Source organism: Trematomus bernacchii, unplaced genomic scaffold (genome assembly GCF_902827165.1).
Source record: "Trematomus bernacchii unplaced genomic scaffold, fTreBer1.1, whole genome shotgun sequence".
Classification (NCBI taxonomy): Eukaryota; Metazoa; Chordata; class Actinopteri; order Perciformes; family Nototheniidae; genus Trematomus; species Trematomus bernacchii.
The window spans coordinates 11,287,981-11,304,166 of NW_022987705.1; the positions used below are offsets into that span (position 1 = coordinate 11,287,981).

The following is a 16,186-nucleotide window of genomic DNA, read 5'->3' on the forward strand; positions in this document are numbered from 1 at the left end:
ACGGATACACGTAAAACTCGTCGGGCATGCGCAGTATGTACACGTGGCATTTCCTCTGGTGCTCTGGGTTTTCCAGTGTACTGGAAACAAGAGGAGAGAGTGAAGTATTTTAATTGCGTGTATTTCATAGTATTTTTACAGTATGTAATAATGTAATTTGGATTTAGTAACATCTGCCTGGTTGGCACTATAATAATCTCACAATCACAAGGGTAATTTTGACCTAAATATTAAAGAAAGTTTTTAAACTGTGATCATGTTCACAGTAGCAAGTGTTTTCATTTAAAGAGATACCAATTCACACTTCCTACCCAGCACAACAAAAATAAAATGTATTATTAGTTCATGAATGTACATGATACATAGCAAAACTGTTATCTAACAAGCAGAGATACATCGTTTCAGGGTTGTTCGTTTTGATTCGTTATAGTTTACATTACATTACATTGCATTTCACCAGTGGTGTAATGTAACTGAGCACATTTACTCAAGTACTGTACTCAAGTAAAACATGTAGGTACTTAAACTTCACATGAGTACTTTCACATTATGCTTTATACATTTTACGCCACAACATTTATTTCAGATATTTATTTACTAGTTACTTTGAATATTTAGGCTAATACAAAAATGGAAATCGACACATACATAATCATATATTTGTATAGATTGAGCTAAACAGTAGCGTATACATTAATCTATAAACCCCATCTTTCCTAAGTACAACATGAAAGTGATGACCACATTAATGCACCAATAATTTTAATAAAATAATTTTAAAAACGTGCCTTTTTGCATAACAAGTACTTTTACTTTTGATACTTAAAGTATATTTTGACGCTAATACTTTTTTACTAAAGTACAATTTTGAATGCAGGACTTTTATTTGTAACTGAGTATTGTTAAACTGTAATTATTGCTACATTACTTAAGTAAATAATCTTAGTACTTCTTCCACCTGTGCCTTAATTAAATATTTAATTAACAATACATCCAGTGAAATTTGTGATATGATATGTGTTAAAGAACACTACGTTTTATTTGAGTTCTCCTGCCGGAAAGATGATTGTGAAACATAAACAGGAAGCGGCCGGTCAGAGTTTTTTTGGGAGTTGCTTGAGAAGCCATTGCACTGTCGTGGCTCAGTAACAAAACACGAAAAAGGAGAGGAAGACTTGGCATTTCGCTGGACCGGGAGACCAATTTACATGACAGAAAGAGCCAACACACTCTGTTAACTAATCTACACATAAATAACGGGTAAGTGTTAAAATATATGATCTCGAGAAAAGAAAAATAGTCTTATGTTAGCCGTCGGCATCTCGGCTAGCAAATTATCCCGGCTGCTAACGGTGCTACGTTAGCATTGCTAACACCAACTTGCCTATTATTTTCCTCGAGGTGCATTTAAACTGAAGTTGACCCACTGTTGTATTTATCTCAACATTCAAATGTATTAATAGAACCAAAATACTCGAAAAAATTAAAGTATCTGGTGTTGGTTAGTGAAGTATCTAGATAACGGCTGATTAGCTAACGTAGCAAGTTGATGCAACGTCGCCTGTCAGAGAATATGACACGTAGCTAGTGGCTTCCTGCTAGCCTCCCTACAAGTCGGCCTAAAACTGGGTTTAAACAGATACAATTAACGTATGCGTCTATCATTGACATTATTAATCATATATTTGCACCTTTCTTTTATTTTATCTTTGACACAGAAATGGTCAGACACCGATCTTTAGTGGAAGAAGTATTCAGATCTTGTACTTGTAAAAGTAGAACTACCAAAGAGCAGAAATACTAATACAGGTGTAACTAAAGTCTTATGTAAGTGTTGATTATGATTTATATCATTAATCCATATCTGCAAAGAAAACTTTGGAAGGAAAATGTTAAGCTAGTCAGTGATTTACTTAATTTGTGAACCGAAACACATATTTACTGATATGCTTAACTTTAGACTACATAAGAAACACATGTTGAACGTGAAGAAACATTTCCAGTTATTTTTCAGCAATTTAAGAATTGAGGTAGATGGTGGATAGCAGAGGTGGAAGAAGTATTCAGATCTTGTTTAGTAAAAGTAGAACCACCAAAGAGCAGGAATACTGTGTTCAAAATCTTACTTAAGTAAAAGTACAAAAGTCCCAGCATCAAAATATACTCAAAGGGCTGAAAGTAAAAAGTACTAATTATGCAGATTGGCCCCTTTCAGTATGATATGCAAGTATCTCAAAAGTGTACTCAAGTACAGTACTTGAGTAAATGTATAATATTTATATATTCCTATTATTTAAAAAAGAGTGATTGGTGCGTTTATGTATTCGTCACTTCAATGTTTTACTAGGTAAAGGTGAGGATTATTTGATTTAATTTATACTCTACTGGGTAGCTTCACCTATAATATTATAATGTGTGTTGATTTTTATTTTGTTTTAATAATCTTGATCTGCAAAGTAACTAGTAACCAAATATGTCAAATAAATGTAATGGAGTAAAAAGTACAACCTGAGTCAATGTATTTAGTTACATTACACCACTAGTGGATAGTTATTGGGGCAAACCGTCACAATTTGTAGTTTGGTGACGTTTGAGTAGTAACACTTCTCTTCAGACTTAATGAAGCCTGTTCTGAAAGAGTTAACCTAAAATAATGTCAATAACTAATCTGACATATTTAATACATAACAGATGTCTCATTGATAGTCAGTTTAGCTCTGGGGGCACTTCTAACCAAATTCCTCCTGTTCATTATCCATGAACTCAATTATAAGTAAAACGGATCATTTTAAGCAAGTTACGGCTGCTGCCTTCTGGCAAACGCTCTCAATGCAACACACAATTTGTGTCTTAAATGAACATATTACAGCTACTTTGAAACAGTTTTACATTCACAGCTGCATCACGTCACACGTGGGAGCTTCAGTCCATGAGACCAGCTCACAGCCTCGTAGAAGGTGTGGAAGCAGGCATGAGAGAATATGGGACAGGAGTTAGCAGCAGCTGACGTGCAGTTCAGCTGTGTTTGCGTGTTCTTGACCTTTGGCTACCTTATACTTTAGCCTCAGAGTTGTTTGACTATTATGTAACTGGTGCTAGAGGTCGGTGAAAACTTACCTCTGCAACAGTGAAAGAGAAAAGACAAGGAACTGAGATGAAGTTTGAAAAGACTGTGTGTGTGTGTGTCTCCCTTATGGAGCAAACATGATGAATTATGGGGAAGTGTAAACAAACAAAAGTGTAAACAATTATATAAATTAAACGTTGTCCTTAAGTTATAGAGTTTTTTCCCCCCCCCTTTTCTCAGATTCTCACTGCCCACAAATCACTTAAAATAACCTTCAGTGAGCTAGAACAACAAATGAACAAAGCATAAGTTTTGTTTCATCAAAAGCAACACGCTGTAGCATGTAGTGATTCAGATGTTCTCAGCTCCCCACATTTAAAGCTGGTCCTATATAAGATCTATTTGGTTTCATTTGAAATACAATCTGGATTTCTTATCATGAAAGGGTAAGACTAGGCTTAAGTTCCAAGGCCCTTGTAGATTAACTGTGTTGAACAAAACACTTGTGTTGCCTATTGAAGAGCTGTCCGATGGCATGTGATCAGTGCTGTGAATCTCCTGTCCTGCTGTTCAAAGACTCTTACTGGAACAAGCTAATCATTGGATGTATAAATACAATCATTGTTCTTATCATCTGCCAATATCCTGCTGATGGGTTAAGGCAGGCGTCATTTTCTCAGGCAGTGCTGTCGCATCAATCTGGTTTAGTTCCAGTGTTGTAACAAATTTGGCATTAAGACATTATTTTTATCATTATGGTAACAATTATTTTGACCAAATAATCTAGGAATATGCATATGTATATACTTACTTATTCCCCTCTCTGCATTTTAAATAAAAAATATTGTTTATATATTACAAAATAAGGTACGACCTCAACGTTTCCCTACAGTTGAGCTATTTAAGTAAAGTTTCAACTTTGAAGCAGAATGGAAACATAAACAGCCTGCCATTGTAATGCAGATTTCAGCAGAGATTATACATGCGTGTGTCATGAAAGCTATTGTAGAAACTCTTTGTATATCAGTATTCTGTTCATGCTAGGGGATGAAGGATACTGTCTTAATAAGGCTGTCCAAATCCTCCACGAAGTATACTTCAAGAGTTAAATGCTGACACTTGTTTCCTTGATATTGTTTACTGTTCAGTATATAATGTTCAGTGGTAGAAACTAACAGTCTGGATAAGATCAGTAACAACCAAATGTACAAAAAAACAAACACAACCTTAGCTATGTGTCGTCAAGGGGAACCTTTTGGGAAAACGCACAACATAAGACGATTTGTATTATAACATGACATTTATTCACACCTATTTGCTACGTTTTTGCTCACACATATGATCATGATAGAGGTTACATCCAAAATAAAATGTTAGCAGTTCATTTTCTCGTCCTGTGTACATTCATGTCTTCTTACATCTGCTTTTTCCCCCCATTTGTTGTTTTTCAGGATTCAACAGCTCCGGATATGTCTTTCATATTTGATTGGATTTATAGCGGTTTCAATAGTGTACTACAGTTGTTAGGTAAGTACTGTTGATCAGACACACTAACTGAAAATAAACAGGAACTCTTTGCTGACATGTTTAAGAAGTTACTGCAACAGTTTGGACTGCTTTTGTATTTTAAATCATTAATCAGAAGGGTATTGTGAACTACAAAGCTATTGTATTGCATTGGGATCAGAATTGATAGTATCAGACGGAGTTGAGTCTGATTAATGTCTTTAGTGATCACAAGAACAACCTGAATTGTTACGACTGCTCTGTCTCACACCTCAGTCCTGAAGTGTTCAGTGAAAACCGGGGCTCAGTGTGTTCTTCACAATAGTGCGCTTTGTTCTTAGAAATACATCCCTATTGTGGTAGAAGCGGAGTAATACTGCAAGAGTTAACGTTGTGCCACACAGACTCAAATCTGAATCTCTGTTCCGTAGGCACCCCTTCTTAACTGCTCCACATTACACGTTTTAAAGCTATAAAACCTTTCCAGTAAAGTTGTGTCCGTAGCTTAAACCCGTGGCTGGGTGAACGCCGGCATGAAGCGTAAAAGTGCTGATTGAGTCTTTTCCCTGCCAATGAAAAGCAATTCAATATAATGTTTTATAAAATGAAATCTAAAATCTGCCCCACAATGTGCACTTACAGAACATGTTTCTGGTAAACTGTGTGCATTGATCACGATCACTGTTAGTCAACACTCTGCTTCTTAACTTATAAGCAACCTGTGCCAATCCTACCGTTTTCAGAGTACTACCTAGTACATACTACCTGACGATATCAACACTTAAATGTTTGGCCAACCCCCTCTCAAAGTCAACTTCATTGTCAAGTGTAATTTTGAAGTGGACCAGCTGCTCCTCTCCCCAAAGAGCGCTGTTCTAGTTTCTGTGTTAGCGCAGCTCCTGTGAAGCAGTCGTTCCTGTTCTCCTGGTCCGACAAGTAGCAAAGTGCTGTTGTGAGAAATGGCGATGTCTAGTAGAGCTGACTCAGTCACACGTTTACAAATCCAACTGTTATCAGTACGCTGAATCACAGAGAGAGGTCAACGCAAAGCCTTGTAATCTTGTCTGGAAAGTTGAGGGAGGATTGAGTTTAACCTTTTTCTCCTGTGTACAGTTAATCAGTACATCTGAGGATTTGTATTTTTTAATACAAATGAATATGACTGAATGTCATTCCTTCATAGAATAAAACAAATCAACTGCTACTTATTTTTTCCAGCAAGGTTGCCTTTTAATTTAACATTCACAAAGTAAGGATTAGAGAAAGGGAAAATCAGAGGGTGGAGCACCGCCACTGGTGCATCAAAGTGAGACCAAGGCTAAGTTTGACAACTCTTTTGTCCTCTTTATGCTTAATTTAAAAAGAAAGCCATGACATACCTTCAATACCACTTGACTCATCACCCAAATTCACTTGACATGTTCCTTTGTGTGAGAATTAAAAGGACTAAGCATAGTATAGTACAGTGCAATATTTCTATTGTCCCAGCTTTGTTTTCTAAAATGCCTCCGGTTTTGTTTCAGGACTGTACAAGAAATCAGGCAAGTTAGTATTTCTTGGCCTGGACAATGCTGGCAAAACAACACTACTGCACATGCTCAAAGATGACAGATTGGGACAGCATGTGCCAACTTTACATCCAAGTGAGTTGGTGCTACTCTCACATACATGCTCACTCAGTGATGTGTTGAGAGATAAATGCAAACGTAGACATTTATGATCAGTGACTTTTGGGTTGCCTGACTTTTCAGATTTGTTCATTATAATTTCCTTTCTTTCCTCCAGCCTCGGAAGAGCTGACAATTGCTGGCATGACTTTCACAACCTTCGATCTTGGAGGCCACGCACAAGGTATGTGTGTGTTGTGTATACTAATGTTTTTGGGCTTTATTGGTCACGGTATGTGATATTAAAGCTACAATACCAATTTGTACCACTGCTGCAAATGAAAGTGCCCATCCTGTTAATACTCTTGTTAAAAAAAAAAGGAAGGCCAGTGCCATATATCACTGTAAAATCAGTTAATGCAGAATGTGTCTATTGTATAACAGACTTGAGTGTAAAACTCAAAATGTTTGTGTTTTGTTTGTTCATACAGCCCGAAGAGTGTGGAAAAACTACCTCCCGGCCATCAATGGCATTGTGTTCCTTGTGGATTGTGCAGACTTAATTAGATTGGGCGAATCTAAATCTGAACTTGATGTAAGTACCTGCTTCCACTTAGACTACAAATGTCAATTGGCTGTATAAAAGCAAATCCATTGTAAAGGAGGCAAAGCTCCTAATTTCTTCTCTCATAATAGCTCATTAAATGCAAAGCATTGTTTCATGGCTTTTTTGTAAAATGAATAATGACGCACAGCACCCTTCACTGTCTGCCTTCTAACAAATACAACGCATTCCACTTCTGTCAGTTCCTAGGAAAGTGTATTTCTGGAAAGTCTAGGAAATTAAAGTAGACGTCAATGATAATACTGTAGTAGTATCTGAGGGGGAGATTTTTTATTTGTTTATTTACGGTAATGATAAATATGAAAGCTGCATAGTAATACTCTGGTCTACCCTATCAGGCATTAATGACAGATGAGACTATTGGAAATGTGCCTATTCTGATCCTGGGCAACAAGATCGACAGACCAGAGGCCATCAGCGAGGAGAAGCTGAGAGAAATGTTTGGATTGTACGGACAGACGACAGGAAAGGTGAGTAGACACAGCAGTATGATTCTTATGATCAGACAAATAGAGTTCTAAATAAAGTGGGAAAAGATTCATTTCTGAAATTGTTAACCAGAGACGAGAATGAAAAAAGACCTAGGGTTTGACTATTGGAAGATGAAAAACATTTGTCAGATATGGTGTCATGAACTAAAAACAGTGGATCTAATGGGACTTTTTTTCCTGCTTTTCTTTAAGGGCACAATTGCCATGAAGGAGCTGAACACAAGACCACTGGAAGTGTTCATGTGCAGTGTGTTGAAGAGGCAGGGCTACGGCGAGGGCTTCCGCTGGCTCTCACAGTACATCGACTAAAGCAGCCACGCCCCGTAACACCGACACCACCACCATCATCAGGGGGGCGCTAAACCCGACCACTCAAGACGCCCAGCAATGCCACCCGTACCATCATTCTCAGCCCCATGTTTGGTTAAACAAGTCTGCCTCCACCTTCAGAGAGACCAGTTCAACTTGATCCCAATAGACTTTTATTGGTCGAACATTTGGTTCCGCACTTGCAGAATTCATACCTGTACGTGCACACACACACTCATTTCCATCTTTGTCTTTTTCTAAGGGAGTATCATAGCGTTGGTTCGACAGCAAAGGGTGTTCAAATTCAAACGGATGAATCTTTTCTATATTGTGTCTTTTGTTTGCTTTCCTCTCTCCCTCCCTTCCTGCCATCTGTTGAGTGTGATGATAGATTCATTATAACTGTAAATCAGAACATGATTCCATCGCTTTATCAACAATCCCAGCTGCCTCTTCATCTTAGTTCGAGCTACGAGAGAGCAACATAGTTGTATACATTGCAGTACACTTTCTTTTTTCTTTGTAACAGTAAAGTCATTCATTCCAAAGTTGTATTTAACCAACACATTTTGGTTTGTCCTTTTTCTTTCTTTAATTTGTTTTACTTTGACATGATTTCAGTAAATAAACAGTGTGGCCACCTATATAGCCGTCACTATGAATGTGTGGCTGTTTTCACCCATTTATTAAAATGGAACAGTGCATTTATCTTAGTGTATTTTAGGTTTCTTTGAAGATAATACTTTTGTTCCTGACTTCTATCTTATGGGCACAGTAGAATTGAATGGATTCCAGTAAGCTGTGATGGGCTCCCCTTTTTTTTAAAGAGAAGCATAGTTAAGCGGTAGTAAAGCGGGTGGATGAAGAATTTTAATAGAAAGTAATACTGGCTATAACCCTGCAAGGTTTGAGGAAATCGTGTAGATAGCACAATGATCAGTGGATGCGACGGAAACTATTTAAGTAAATGAAACTTTGGGACAAATAGCTTGATAACATGCAGTAAGCGGTGAAGGGAGGAAAGATGGTTGTAACACCTAGTAATCATCAATATAAGAAGTCCATCCTACAGATATATTTTCTGGCCTAGACCTTTGTACAGGGTGAATCTAGTGACCAAGAGTAGATAACGGAGGGCACAGTACCACAGCGGGAACAGGTAGATAGGCCTCAGACACCTCTAAGAAAGGAACCATATATATGAAGTGTACATGAACATCGTACGCTGATTTTGTACTTTATAAGTGGTATCCTTTTGATCTATGTGCATTACCAGAAACTATTATGCATGCCTTGTTCTTTTGATTTTTATTGACCCTTATTCCAGAATACAACAGGAGGGAAAAGATGCCAAAATGTACAATGAGAGCTGATTGTCATGTTTTTTTTGTTTTTTTTACAGAAACAATGGAATTACGTGTAATACACACTTTTTCTGTCCCTGTCCCTTATTGTCTCTTTCATTCCCTCATGACTAAGTGATGAGCTGTTTCAACAAGGGTGGGACTTGCTGTTGTTTGCATCATTAAAATGTAATAAATGTTTTCAATGAATAACAGGCTTTAACATTGATCCAAAATGCAGACTGATTTCTTTTGTCAAATTATTTTTGTGAGATTAGCCATGGAAAAAGTAATCATTATCTCTAAGTGAAAGTACACATTTATTTATATAAATACTGCACTCAATATAAACAAACCTAAAATACAGAATTACCAGCTAAATGTACCTAAAGTAATACAATTAAAACTTCATTATGCAGAAAAAGGACCCCTGTCTTATCTGTTATTATACATGTAATATTGTTGATCGTTATTATTGATGCATAAGTATTTTTATAATTTGATAATCACTTTTTGTTAGGGGTAACAAGCTACACAAATGAAAAGGTTTAATCTTTCAAGCATAGTATTTAAAAATATTATAATAATCTGAAAACATACCTGCAGCTGTCAAATTATTGTACTGAAGTAAAAATTACAATATTTGCCTCCAAATTGTAGTGGAGTAAAAATATAATAACATGGAAATACTACAAGGACCGCAAAACTGTCCAAAAGTAAAAACAATAGAGTTTAAGTGTTTAATCACTGACAGCTATAATATCTTGTGGCACAGTTTATATGTGGTATTGGATTATAGAGCAGTATGTAGATGGTTAATTGGAGGTTATTTAAAACGTTTATTTGCTTCAATACAAGTACTAGGTGGTGCACATGAAATAGAAAAATAAATACTTTTAGTAGTCCTGTACATTTATCTCAACTTTTTGAATTTATCCCAGTGGGTAGTATGATTGTTTGAATGAGGAAAAATACTTTAAATTGCATTTTAAAGGTGTCACAAAGCCAGTTTCTTAAATGCATTGTAAATGGCTACACATTGATAATGTAAACTTAGTTCCTCGCAATTTATCGTATTTATATAATCTGTTATTCAACTTTGGCAGCAGTTCTCTTTTAATTATAGTTCTTAGGGAGCCACGTTGGATATTTTAATGATGGATTTTTGTTAGGTTATGTCTGACATGACGCCTGTTTTACATTCTTGAGTTTGAGGTTTTTTTTACAGTCTTTGTGTTAGATTGGTTGTTTTTGTTTATATTACTCGTTTTCAAGGCTTTTTGATGCCTATGATGAGAGGGAGGCTAAAGGGATGCTGGCAGGATGCTCTGTTTTCTGAGCAGTCCCTTTTTCACAGAAGACATCTTAGACTGTCACGGTATAAAATTCACTGTCACCATGTCACTGATTTCTGAGACACTTGCATTAACCGTAAATGAGCAACACATCATTATTTGTTTTCTTTACCAGGTCAAATATCTGCTTTGAAAAAGGACTTTATCTGTCCTGCTCCATGTTTATGGGAGCCTCTGTTCCACGAGCCTCCGCATGTTAATGTTGCTTTTTAAAAGCTGAAACGTTATTGACTTTTATATTCATATTTAAGTCTAACTTAGGTATTTCCCTTTGCACTTAAAAGCACCAAGTCTTTAAATTAACATAAACGTTTATTTTGTGAACATTCAACAGCGTTAGTTCCCAGGAGGTGTTGCTGGTGGAACAGGGGCTAGTTTCTCTACCACTAATTTCTGTAAATCCATACAATCTTTCATCTGCAGATCTTGGTCCTTTTTTTAATGTTAATTAATATTCCCAAAAATGTCTTCGGCTTTTAGGAAAGACAGCTCAAAAGATAACTAATAAACAAAACAAAAAAAAAAAGTAAAATAATCATTGGTAGCTGGATAATGTGTAAACCAAATCCTGGTGATCAACTCTTTGTTGGATTTGTCATCTTTTGTGTTCATGTGATTTTAATTAAGATTTCCTTACCTGTAACAGTAATTATTAATTTAACTTAGGACATGGAAAGAATCCCCAGGAAAATGTTTAATCTTATTACTGATGAAAGAAAATGTATTGAGATATAAATGTTAATAGTACAGAGACATTGTTTGACATGGTTAAGATTTGGGTAACAAATAAAGCAGGACTTTAACATCTGAACATCACAACACTTTTGTCTTATTATCGGAGATATTTGTTTTTCTGCACTGTTGCCAGATTTGTTTTAAAGTGAATACATTCACATGTTAACCGTGTAATGACTGATTTTGTCAGCATGTAAAGAGTCACCTCAGAGCACCCTGTGTACATATGTTTCACTGAGTAGCTCTGAGCTCTTATTTAACCCTCCTATTGTCCTCGTTTTCCCCCCCTTACTTTGGTGTTTGCGGTCAAATTGGACCGGTCCTGTTTTAACTGCTATTACATTAACACAAAACCCATTAATCATCACCAAATTTTATTTAACACCCTTTCAAACTGTAAATATTGTATCAGACTACTGGTATACATGAAAAACTGCAGTAAATATACAAAGAATAGACACTGAACATGTATTGCGTGTGCCAGGTGTGATCCATGTGGGGGGATGGGCACATAAGGGGGGGCACACATCTAGAGTGTGTGTGTGTGTGTGTGTGTGTGTGTGTGTGTGTGTGTGTGTGTGTGTGTGTGTGTGTGTGTGTTTTATCTGATCCGGATGGTTACTAATTCCTTTTCTTTATGGCGGGAACACCATGGTTACAAAGTTGACTAAATCATCCAAAATTCAATGAAAGTGGTGATCAGCAATTGTATATGTTCAATTGTCTACTGTGAAGGATATCATAAAGCCTTAATGCAATCGAATGTAAAACAAAAAAGTTATGATTGATGAAAGTAGTAAATCGGTCAGATTTGACCTGAAGACAACAGGAGGGTTAAATGCTTTGGGAAAAGTTGTAGGAACGTATGTCATGCAAAGTACTTTTTTCTTTCTGACCGACATTTGAACTGAACTGACATTTTGGATATGGACCTCCGAATGAGGACAACACAAAAGGGATAAGGATGTTTATGGAAGTTGGTTTACCTAAAGACTCAATAATATGCCTAATTTATAGTAATTCCTGTCATTAAGCTGTAAGTGAAATCAGTGCACAAATATTCATATTTTATGTTATATTTCCTTTTTCCTTTATTATTTTTGGAGTGATGTACTCTTCACACCATCTTCAGCAATAAAGCAACACATGGTATGTTGTCTGTAGGTGATGATTTCCCAAACTTTAACTCACCTATCGAGTGTTTTTGAGACAATGTGAAGCCTGTAAAGCTTTCTATAATTCCTATTTTATTCCTGCATGATTGTTGTGGAATGTTCAAAAGTTGTGTAATAAAACAGAAAATAACACACTTTGAAATATTGTCTTGAAATGTTTTCCTTTGCAAAAGAACCAGCATTTCACAAATAGGGTTTATCTGACTGATTTATCTACAGGTTTTTTTGTTACCGAAATATCTTAAAAACTGAACGATTGATACTCAGCAGAAAAAAACCGACAAAAGTAATTTTTTGTATAAATGATAGAAGTTTGCTGTTAAATGGTGATTTGAACATATACCTTTTACAAATGATTCCTAAAACGTGTTACAATGTAAAGACAGATGAATTTACCCATAAAAAGATGATCAGCAAGCTATTTTTCACAAGTTACATTTAAATTGTACCCATACTTTTGCGGTCACATTAACAAAATAGATGGAATTTGTATTATCAGAACTAGAGCAACATAAACAATTTGTAAATGTTGTACTTTTCCAAGCATAATATGTAATGAAAATGTTGAGAAAATATAACGTACAAATCACAAATTCAACAAACAAGATCCATATTTTATCCAAATAAAAATAAAAATACACAGACAAATCAAACCCAGTCCTGGTTTCACTCTGTAAGTCAGTATTTAAACTTCCACCTACTTCAGCTCACACAACTCAGCTGAGCTTCCAGTACCTTGTAGAAGCCGAAACACAGGATGGAGAGGCTGAGTGAAGGTGGTCTGCTCTCTGTGGAGGAGGGTCATGGTGTCAGAGACGCTGTAGTAAGAGAGAGAACCTGCTCTGTGATCCAGGTACACTCCTATTCTGGAGGACTGAGGGCCTGAGACGGAAGTAGAAATATCGTTGTGGTAGAATGTATATTTACTGCCAAGGTTACACTCTAATGCCCAATATTTGTTATTATATCCAAATCTACATTCATTAGGTGTCCCAGTTCTGCTAATATCCTTGTATGCCACTGCTATCAAAGCTCTCCCGCTCCACTCCACCTCCCAGTAACAACGTCCAGTTAGACCCTCTGTACTCAGGACCTGACAATTTCCAACAAATCTGTCTGGATGAGCTGAATATGACTGTTCTCCTTTCATTAGTGTGGCTTTCCTGTTCCCGTCACTCAATGACAACCGCCTCTGTGCTGTATTTGGATCCAATGTGATTTGACGAGAATATTTCCTGAATTCAGCTCTGGTTCTGGGCTCTGCTTGGGTCATTAAAACATCCACTCCAGTCACTGCCAGAGAGATGTTTTCCCACTCCTCAGTTACAACACCCTGCAGTTTATCTCTGGTCTTTGACACCGCCACGGTCACATCCTCAAATAAGCGCAGAGGACAGCTATCAATGCTGGGTAAGTCTTCAGACTCACTCAGACGTGACAGTGAGGGGTAGTTGTTTAGGAAATGCAGGTGGTCCTCGGTGTGAGAGAGCTGCAGCAGCTCAGCGTCTTTCCTCCGCAGCTCAGTGACCTCCTGCTGCAGCTTCTCCTCAAGATCTTGAGCTTGACTCACTTGGGTTTTCTGCTGGGATCTGATCTTCTGCTTCACCTCAGAGCTTCTTTTCTCAATGAGATGAATGAACTCAGTGAAGATCTTCTCACTGTCCCTCACTGCTTCATCAGCAGAGCGATTGATAGCCTCCACCCTCTGTTGAAGCGCCTTGACGTCTTTCTCTCTGTCCTGGGCTCTCTGTTGGTTTTTTTCTTGGCTCACCCCGAGCTCCTTCTGCCTGTTAGCCCTCTCTGCTACAGCGGAGACGGTGTCATGGCCTTTGTGGTCATCCATGGAGCAGAGATAACAGATGCACTGCTGATCAGTGCGGCAGAAAATCTTCATCACCTCGTCATGACGAGAGCAGATGTTCTCCTGAAGCTTTGAGGTGGCTGCAACCAACTTGTGTTTCTTTAATGGAGCTACATCAAAGTGAGGTTGGAGGTGTTGCTCACAGAAAGAGGCCATACACAGCAGACAGGACTTGAAGGCTTTCAGCTTCACCCCGTAGCAGTAATCACAGACCATATCTCCAGGTTTTGCAATGGAAAGATCAGGTGAAGCATCTTGAAGTCCTACTTTCTTCAGTTCCTCCACTAACTCTGCAAGCATGGTACTTTTCACCAGGGCAGGCCTCGGTGTGAAGCTCTGCCTGCACTGCGGGCAGCTGTACGTTTTCTCCTCATTCTTCTTACCCCAGCAGTCTTTAATACAGCTCATGCAGAGAGGACGGCAGGAATGTAATTTCCCGTGTTCAGTGAATGCAACAGAGGCAATACACCAGACCAATCACCAGAGAGTTGCATGGAAATAAACGTGTCTTATAGAGAGGCGAAGTCCCTCCCCTTCCGGTTGAGCTCCATGGGACCTTATTTCGGAAAAGTTATGCATTGAAGTCAATGGAGAGAGAAAGATTATCTTTCAATCCCGTTTGAATTGTGCCACGAATTACACATATGATGTTTGTCAATTTAAAAGATAATTTTACAAGTCAAAAAAATTAAAATGTGCCGTAAAACTGTGAAGTAACACTTTTTTTGTGTGAAACCGCTCAATGAACTACATCTCCCGTCTCGCACCACACACCAAGACGGCCGTCACGTTGGCACATTTCACTTCTTTCTTTCAGAATGAGGCGAAAAGTATTAAAAGAGGTGAAAATCACTCCAAGTCTGGGCATGTTGAGAGCTGTACATACACATAAGGGGAGTTAGTCGGTTCCGTAAGAGCCAGCATGCGGGACCGGGATTCTGGGATTTGTAGTCTTTCTAGTTGCGTATTTTTCATAGTCTTATATTTCAACAGTTTTACGACAAACTGTGACTTTTTTGACATGGAAATTATTATTTAAGATTGACAAACATCATATGTGTAATTCGTGGCACAATTCAAACGGGATCGAAAGATAATCTTTCTCTCCCCATTGACTTCAATACAAACTTTTTCCAAAATAAGGTCCCATGAGTCCCACCGGAAGGGGGGGGACTTCACCTCTCTATTGGCTGACAGGTACCTACTGTATCCTGTGACAATGTTTAAACTGTCAGTCGGACTCTGAGTTTTTGAAGATGTACATAAGAAAAAATGTTCTTAAAAAAGACGACAATTCTCAAGTGGTGGCTCACACAACAACCCCAGAGCCACCACTTGCGCCAGGTAAACAAGGTATGTAAATGTCAGTAAACTTCCAAGTTATGCGAACATGTAAGCAAAGCATAAATTACAGTTAAGTTGTTGACAATACTTTGAATCGCGCGGGTAAGCTAAACCGTTAGCAAGTAGCTATAGCTAGCCAGAGACATTAAATGAACACTTTGTCATGCAATATAAATGTTATGTTTTCTAGCGTTACCTGGTGATTTCAAAGAAAGCTCTCTGGAAAATGTTGACTTACTGTCAGTGTTCGACATGAAGCTAGAACAGGGGTGGGCAAACTTTTTGGCTCGGGGGCCACTATGAGTTTTAAAATGTAACAGACGGGCTGGGCCAGTAGCAGAAAGGTGAACAAATATTTAGCTGTCCACTCCTCATTAAACACTCGGCACTCATTGTCGACTTTTCTTTTCTTTGGTCCACTCATTGTTACAGATGCAGGTTCAAAGGTGAGTTATTGCGTCATCGTTTGCGTCATGACGTAACCGTTTACGTGCCTTCTTATGACCCACACAGCGTTTTAGGTCGCTGATTTTCTCCGCAACACCAACATCAATAGAGGACTGCGTCGGGTCGTTTTTAATCATATGAAGCCAGATCAAATTAAAGAACTACTTCTCCAACCTTATACCTTTCTCCAGAGTGCCGTGGTGCATTGTTTATTAATGTGGTTCAGCGGCATTTACCGACTGCTGCAGTGCTGCTCGTGCACCAGAGTTTATTCTACTCTACTGTTAACTCGTGGCAGCGGCCGCTGTAAAGGCCCTGACA

General features: G+C 37.9%; 2 protein-coding genes across 2 annotated transcripts; one reads left to right on the forward strand and one right to left on the reverse strand.

Moving 5' to 3' along the window:
* Window positions 1–1,090: 1,090 nt before the first annotated feature.
* sar1b (secretion associated, Ras related GTPase 1B) lies at window positions 1,091–9,188 on the forward strand. The gene is made up of 7 exons (XM_034140032.1): window positions 1,091–1,260; window positions 4,519–4,594; window positions 6,097–6,216; window positions 6,359–6,424; window positions 6,672–6,775; window positions 7,144–7,275; window positions 7,489–9,188. The coding sequence occupies exons 2-7, from the start codon at window positions 4,537–4,539 to the stop codon at window positions 7,603–7,605; spliced, it is 597 nt and encodes a 198-aa protein (XP_033995923.1). The 5' UTR covers window positions 1,091–1,260; window positions 4,519–4,536; the 3' UTR covers window positions 7,606–9,188.
* Window positions 9,189–12,910: 3,722 nt separating this feature from the next.
* On the reverse strand, window positions 12,911–14,482 carry LOC117490601 (tripartite motif-containing protein 16-like). The gene has a single exon (XM_034140362.1). It carries the CDS (start codon window positions 14,480–14,482, stop codon window positions 12,911–12,913), a length of 1,572 nt encoding a protein of 523 aa, XP_033996253.1.
* Window positions 14,483–16,186: the final 1,704 nt, after the last annotated feature.